The sequence below is a fragment of the Vidua macroura genome, chromosome 7 (genome assembly GCF_024509145.1).
Source record: "Vidua macroura isolate BioBank_ID:100142 chromosome 7, ASM2450914v1, whole genome shotgun sequence".
In the NCBI taxonomy this organism is placed as follows: Eukaryota; Metazoa; Chordata; class Aves; order Passeriformes; family Viduidae; genus Vidua; species Vidua macroura.
In genome coordinates, this window is record NC_071577.1 from 846,155 (window position 1) to 854,174 (window position 8,020).

Genomic DNA, 8,020 nt, shown 5'->3' on the forward strand with positions numbered 1-8,020 from the left:
CTGAAAATAGCAAATGCCAGGCTGGGTCTGCCAGATGCAGCTGAGCTCAGAGGCTGCTGGAGAGGGGGAGCAGACTGCAGCAATACCTCTGCACCCATCCCCATGCCAGCGAACCCACGGATAAGACCCCCTCTGGATACCATCCCCATCCCAGACTGCTGCCAGGCATCCATCACCCAGCCAGGCTGCAGGAAAGTCACCCCAGGAATCAGTGGTGAGGCAGAAGAGGCTGGATATGAGTGTTGCTTGGGCGTCAGGCAGGCGTCCGAGACGTTGTGTCAAGGCTTGTGCTACCACAAGGATCTGTGCTCATGGGAGTGCTCCAGGGAATGCTGGATGCAGCCACAGGGGAACAAGGGACAGTCCAAGTAGCAGTCACCTGGGTCACCTCACAGGAGCACTGCACAGTCGTAGGATCCTAGAAGATCTTCAGCTGGAAGGGATCTACAAGGATCATTGAGTCCAGCTCCTGATACTGCACAGGAGAACCTGAAGCATCCCTCCTCCTGGCATTCCCTTTGACTTCACAACTTTTCTTTGGGGGTCACATTGCCAAGCTTATTTTGCAAATTTAAAAAGGAAAAAAAAAAAAAAAAAAAAAAAAAGATGAAACTGCAGTGTTATGTGGGAATTGGCTTATCCATCATCATCTGGGCTTGAGCAAGGTTTGGAGAGGTGTTGAAACCATTGCAGCATCTCCTGGGAGCATGTTTATATGAACAAGTATAACAACAAAATCACAAGGAATGTATCAAACTCTGATTTCCTCGGGATGACTCAAAAGGAGATTTGCTATTTTCTTTGGAAGGAGCCTCAATGTTTTGCTTTGATTTTTGATAGGTCTTGGATTTCCAGTTTAGATGAACTTAAAATACCATGATGATGCGTCCACAGCCATGCCACTGGGAAAAATCTCTAATATTACAGTGAATATTCAGTACAAGGTGAATGTCCCAGTTAATCAACAGAATAGCTTTAGTACATTGGTTTTCTCTCCCAGAACAACGCAATGTTATCCAGCCAGAATGATTTAACATTTCTGGAAGCAACCAACTCAGTCAAACTCTTTAGGAATTAGTTATTTAGAGGGATATTTTGACTTTGACTGGAAAGTATTGGTCCAATGCCTCCTCCTGCCCCTGGAGTGTGGGGGTCTCCATCAGAGAAGGGCCAGCTGAGGTCTGTGCTCAGCCCTTTGGCCTCAGCTGAAGGTCCCCACTCCCCTGCATATCCTTGCTGTGCTCCCAAAATTGTTTGGAGTATTGTTTTGAGCATTTTTTTACCCCTAGACTGTATTTGGAAATCTAGTACAGAATAAGGCTGAAAAAAACCAGACCGTTTCCCCTAAGGGAAAGTGACTTTCAGTGGGGAGACTCTTTAAATTTCATACTCTGTTTGAGCTGTTATTCCAGCATTTGTTATTGTATCCATGCTAATCACTTTTAATTATATTAATTCCCAGTTTATGCTCCATTAGCAATGGTAATCTCCTGCCTCCTGTACGGGCAGAGGTAGAGTTTCTGGGGCATCTCTGCGTGGAGTAGCAGGGATGAATGCTCAACCCCATTTTCTCCTTGGCCACAGGGATGGAAGGCATCTCCCCTAGCCCAGCCTGGCTGCAGCCCCCCGCCCGGAGGGGGGGTAGCCGATCTCCGGCCCTGGGCGCCTCCGAGTGGTCACTAGATGTCCCCATTGCCCAGCTTTTCATGGATGCATCCACAACCACGCCGGGATGTGGGCGGCACTGGGATGTCCGGTGCTTCCAGCCGCTGCTCCGATGCGTGCAGAGGACATCCCGCGCTGCTGGAAAGGGAGTGGGCTTTTGTGTGTGTGTTTCCGTGACACTGGTGACGGGCAGTGACATCCCTCGAGCGGGTGACTGGCACCGTGCCCCCCTGCAGGAATGGTCACGTGTCAGTGCTGGGACCTTCATGGAACCAGCCCACATGGGCAAGGATGTCTGTCGAGCATCTCCTTGGCCGTGGGTGGCACAAGCTACCCCCTTATGCTGGCCCGAGCCCACTCAGGCTGGCAGAAGGACGAGGTTTTCCTGGGGAGGTCCAAGGGGTCTCCATGCCTGTGGTCCCCAGGGAGGCATTCCCAAGCTGGCTGCTCTGTGCCTTGGCTGGCAACAGGAGCCTCTGCAGCTGCCGGAATGACTTGCAGAAAGGTCATGGTCTCCGTGCAGTCCCCCTGCTCCCACACTGGATGTTACAGAGAGCTGGGACTCTGCTGAGAGGTTATTTTTGCTTTCCCTTCATAAGGAATGCAGCTGCAGAGCCTGATCTGCTGTGCTATGCAGCAAGCCTCAGGCTCCCGTCCAAAGGGTAACGTGGCAGTGACTTTTAGGAAGTACTGAATGTACCAGATGTGCAACTCCCTCCCCCCAGATGTGCAGCCCTCCTCCCACTCTGCCCCAGCACCCTTGTCCTGCAAAGAGGAAGTTGACACTCCAGATCGCTCTGAAAGTATCCCAGAGATCAAATACAGCCAAGTTCAAAGCCAGACTGGCTTTGGATTCCCACACTTATGTTTAGGCAGTTTAACCACAGTGATGTCTCTTCCCAGAAATGATGATCAAGTCCACTCTGCACAAGGGGAAGAAAACCAGCCAGGAGATGGGGATGAGGATGGAGCAGCAGCAGGAGGCTTTGGGTGTGAGCCTCATCCTGAACTGCAGAACTGTGGCTCATTTAGGACACACGTGCTGTTTCCAGAAGGAACTGCTTTGGTCCCAAAAAGACAGGCTGTGATGTGCATGAGGACTGGAATATTTGAAGCACACTTGGAGTACTGTGTCCTGGTTCCCTACAGGCAGTGTCACTTTTTGTCCTTGGAGAAAGCCTGTGTCTGAGAGAATTTGTGTCTAGATCAAATGGGATGAGTGGTGCTTGTCTCTGGAGCTTCTCTGGGTTTTGTTGTGTCCAATGGGACTGGGTGCCATAGGATGCCCCACAGGAACGTGGGCACACTGAGGGTGTGAGATGCTCTGTGCAAGCATGGGCACAGTGGTGATGGGCCAGCAGCCAGCATGGCCAGGCGCACAGAGCACTGAGGGATGGGGCATCATTGCTCCGGAACTGAGTGCACACCTTGGGATCAAACCACAACATATATCCAATAGGATTTCCCAGTGCAAAGAGGAGCAGGCCATAATGTGCTCACCCAAAAGCAGTCAATTAGCAGTGTGGAGGGTTTTTTGGTGGGAGGACATTGCAGTGATGTAACCTGACACTGCTGCTGCAGCTGGTGATGTGGTTTTCCCAAGGGATGCTGCTCCACGCTGCCTAGCACACAGCCATGCTCCCAAATCTCTTAGAGGAGCACCACAGAGGAACTGTCAGTAAAAAGCCAGTTAAAAACGCAAACCCAGAGAAACTGCCATCTCTATGCTTAAAACAAATTTTCAGTTGCAGACTAAAATTTATTCTTGTCGCAAGTAGACCTCCCCTCGACATATTTTGGGCTGAAGTGTGATTTCCAGAGGCAGGGTGGTGCAGTGCAGTGCAGTGCCAGGCTGCAGTGCCAGAGGTTGTAGGGAATGTGTGCCCTTCCCCAGTGTTCCTCTCTCACTGCCCATCACCCCCAGCACAGCTGTGGCCTTGCTCATCACCCCCAAATCTTACTGATGGGGTCCAGCATCTCCACAGTCACCATCCCTGCAGCCATGGGTTTGTAAGGCAGAGAAAGGGCAGATCCTCAGCCCAGCAACAGCCTCAGTGTGCTCAGATGACTTCTCTGAAATTCCCAAAATGCTGCTCTCAGCCGTCAGTGAGAGTGCATGAGGCAAATGCAGCACACCGGGCAGCCACCTGGGCTCACCTGGCAGCCCAGCTCATGCTGGATGTGTTTGGTGTGAGCTCCCATGGAAAAAAAAACGAGAGATTTGATGTGGTGTAGCAGAGCTCTGTGTGAGCATGGCTCCTCCAGCTTGGCTTTTTGTGGTGTGGGTGATTTCAGCATCACGCTAGAGAGTTGCTCAGGGTGTTGAAGCAGCCTCACGTTCGTGTAGCCTGAGAGGCCAGGAGGCCCCGGTACCAGAGCCTTGGCTGAGCCCTGACCATCTCCCTTGCTTGCCCCCTAGCTCTGCAGATCCTGACCCCCACGGGAGGAACACCTTCACCGCCTGACCTGGTGCCAGTGGCTGATGCTTGAGCCCCCTCTGAAGATGCTGCCAGCTTCCTGCGAGCTTCTCCCGCTCATTCGTGGCACCCTTGGGGCAACTGCCTGAACACCCCACCCCTGGCTGCCCAGACCCTGCTCCCTCAGCTGGGGCACGGGGCAGCAGCAGGCTCGGGGGGCTGGGGCAGCAGGTCTCAGAACGACAGCAGCTTGCAGCCAGTGTGCAACGGTACCCACTGCAAGCCAGTGCTTCCACCACCCTTATCTGCGCTTCCTCACGCCCCTCACACCCCTGCCGCTTTGCGATGTATTTAGTGGCTTATCCCTGTCATTGCAATAAAGCTTTTGCTGCTTGAGGTGCCCTCCATGGTGAGTGGAATGAGGCTGGGGAGCCGTGGTTTGGACAGTGAGGCACCCACAGGGAGAGAGGTGGGGTGCTGGGGGGTACCTCCGTAGCCTACAAAAACCTCAATGCCCCTCAAATGGTTAATGGGGAAACTCAGCCCATGAAGCAAACCGTGGTTTGGAAAATGGGCCTCAGAGCCCTGGCTTCACTCAGCATCAGGAAATGATCCCACACAGGAGCAGGGCTGCCAGGAGAGAGGGGAAACGGGACGGGGGAGCACTGCAAAGAGAATCCAGAGCGTTCCCGAAAGGTGGTGACAACCAGGATTCATTATCCATTGGGAGACGTGTTTATAGGAAGCATGAGTCACTGCTGGGCCCCAGGAGCAGCCCAGCAATCTAGGGGCTGCTAGTGATCCAGATGGTGTACAGGCTCCTCTTCCAGCCCCACACAATGGCAGCTCTCAAACACACCCCACCAGCCCGCCACATGCCAGCCCTGCTGGACCTTGGAGCAGCCCTGGTGCTATTTTTGGACACATTGGGGCATGGTTTTTCTCTGGGATGATTCCTTTCTACTCAAGAACAGAAGCCAGTATGCTGTCCCAGCTCTGCATGTTGCGCTGGTGCTGTGAGGGTCTCCATCTTCAGCCCATCTAGCCCTGGGCTTGACACACATCCAGGAGAGGCCAGCACTGCCTGCCCAGACCTCTGCCTTATGTGGAAACAAAGGCAAAAAATGGTGTATTAACCTTTTTTCTCCATGTGGAATTATATTGTCCGAGTGCACATCACCCCTTTTCCCATTTGGCCCTGCAAAGGGGCTGTGGCAGCCAGGGCAGTTCACCCTTCTCTACACCCTTGCTCAACCCCAGGGACCAGCATCCCCAAATCTCTGTGGAACCTGGAAGTCATCCTCCCCTTGTTTGTGCCACCTCTGACATGCCCTTGGCTGGGGTGCCCAGCCCTGCTTCCTGACAAGCCAGCCACAACATACAGCTCCAGGCCAGGCACCCACTTTTGACTAAAAACAAGGTTTTCTGGGTTTCTCCTGCCCAGGAACTGGTTGTATGCTTTCACTTGGAGAAAAGCCCCTATTGCTGTTCCCATCCCCTTCCCAGAGCAGCATGCCATGGAGACCACCCAAAGTGGGGTGTCACCGACAGAGAGCAATGCTCAGGGAAACATGGCTCAGGGCTCCTTTCCCCCCCTCCCTGCAAGCCCTGGGCCATCCATGAAGCACCTTCCGTGGCCTTTGCTGAGCTGGGAGACTTTCCCAGAGTCAGAACCAGCTCCGGGTGGGAGCAGCCCTGGGGAAGGAGTCAGTGGGGCTGTGTGCGCAAACAGCCCCAAAGGTTATTGTGTCCACCCACCCCAGCACGTGGCTTGAATCCCTGCCCAGGCTGGAGAGGTGGGATGCAGAGGGATGTGAACCACCTGAACGCACTGGCTTAACCTCTCCAGGACTCATCAGCTGCAAGAGAAAGCTTCTGTGCCCCACTGAAGGCATTGAAGGGTGTGGAGACCCCACAGCCCCGTTCATTGTATCCAGCCCTTTGTGCTGCCTGTGGCTCTGTGGCTTCCGGCTGACAGGGTCAGTGTTTGGAGATTAAAACAGCCTGTTTACCTTTGGCTGTGCCTCTAAAAATAATAAACTTGGGGGGGGGGGGGGGGAATGCTTATCTTTACACCCTGCTGGGATTTCCCTAGCTGCAGCTTGTGCTGGAATCTGTTGCATGGAGCAGAGGAAATAGGCTTGAGGAGAGCAATCCTAGAACCATGGGGTGGTTTGGGTTAGAAGGGACCTTAAAGGTCATCTCATTCCACCCCACTGCTATGGGCAGGGACATCTTCCACTATCCCAGGCTGCTCCAAGCTCTGTCCAACCTGGCCTTGGACACTTCCAGGCATCTAGGGGCAGCCACAGCTTCTCTGGGCACCCTGTGCCAGGGCCTCAGCACCCTCACAGGGAAGGATTCCTTCCATACCCAACAAAAACCTACTTTCAGTGTAAAGTCATTCTCCCATCTCTATGGCTGGATGGTTTGCATTTGCTCCTCATTGTCTGTGAAAGATCCAAGAACAATCGGTGCTGCTTAGAGTGGGCTGGGAAGGCGTTCTTGCCAGGAAAGATGGCTGACCTATTTCATCCTTCTAGGAAAAGGCTGCAGCTGGATCTGTTTCTGGTGTGGAGGTGGCTGGGCTGCATGCCTTGCTGCATCGCAGCACTGCTCTGGAAGGGCAGAGACACACCCGGAGCCTGGACAGCTGCTGGGGTGGTAGAAAAAACAAGTATGAACATGGATGCTTAATAAAAATGGGCGCAGAAACAGCCTGGGAAGGGGCTGCTGGGAACCTCTGGGAGTTTGCTGGACACTTGCAAGCTACTGGGCTGTGGAAAACTACAGAAAGGATCCGCCTGGCTCTGTGCTGCACTGTGCCAGGAAGCCAGCTGAGATATGCAGAGGGCAGCCAACAAGGAAGATGCTTTTTCTGTCCTTCCCAAGGCTTTGGGATTGATGCTTTGGTTTGATGCCTGCATCCACAAGGATGCAGAGGGGGGCTGCAATCCACTGCAGAAGAAAAGCAGTTTTCAACCTGTGTATCTTGTCCCTTCACAGTTTGGTGGTACAGGCCGGGATCTGGGAGTGTGGAGCTGGGTGGAACCAGCGCTTGCAGTCCCCCCAGCTGGAGGCAGGTCTGTGTCTGGCGGCTGCTCTGCTGTTCCTCAAGTGCCTGGGGCCTGCCTTCCCCAGGGAACATGTGCCCAGCCTGGCAGGCATGCTGTACTTCCTGGGAACCACCCAAGCCATGCCTTTTATCACAGAAGAGTGGAAAATATTCCCTGATCAGCTGCTGATGGTGTTAGTGTGTGGTTTTCCACCCATTTTTCCTGGATGTGCTCCACAAGAGGGGGTTCCTTTGTCCCCTGTCACTTCAGTGATGTCCCCAGGGCTGAAGGTGGCATGTCCCAGGGTGCTGCCTTTTCTCCAAGAACAGGAAGACAGCGCAGGTGCTGCTGATCTTTCTGTTTTGAGCCAGTTTTGTTCCCAAACAATGATGCTCCCAACTCCCTAAACCCCATGCTTTGGGCTGTTTCTGTTTTCTGAGTGTAAAATGGAGGCAAGGGGGGAGGTCCTGGAAGTGAAGCTTGGTGCCCACCTTCACGCCTCCACTGTGGGGCAGAGGAAGAGATTGCGACTCTTAAACTGTGGGGTACCCCAAATGTGTGACATCCTGGCATCCCGTGGCTTCCCTATGAGCTGAGAATCCCTGCAAGCGCTGGGGTGGCCCAGGAAAAGGATCCTGAAAGCATTATCTCCTCTCCTCCAGCTCCCATGCCGTATCCACAACCTCCCTCTCATTCGACCCTCTCATCTTCCCTAAGAAGCTGAGCCAAGCTTTCCCACAGACCCAGACAGCTATTAGGGAAATATTATTACCAGATGGTTTGTTTTTTTCCATAAGAACAGAGGCCAGAGTGAAGTAATGGGGAAAACATTAACCCAGCACACACCATCCTGGGTGTGGGGATGTGGATTTGCTGCTGGAG

General features: G+C 53.4%; 1 protein-coding gene across 10 annotated transcripts in view; it reads left to right on the forward strand.

Annotated features, from left to right (window-relative positions):
• Positions 1 to 4,476, forward strand: part of PCBP3 (poly(rC) binding protein 3) — a 56,314-nt gene extending 51,838 nt beyond the window's left edge. For all 10 annotated transcript variants that reach the window (XM_053981986.1, XM_053981988.1, XM_053981990.1 and 7 more), the window contains one exon: positions 4,085 to 4,476. In XM_053981986.1, coding sequence (XP_053837961.1) covers positions 4,085 to 4,130 — 46 coding nt within the window. In that variant the 3' untranslated portion in view covers positions 4,131 to 4,476. The remainder of the gene's footprint in view (positions 1 to 4,084) is intronic.
• The last annotated feature ends 3,544 nt before the right edge of the window (positions 4,477 to 8,020 follow it).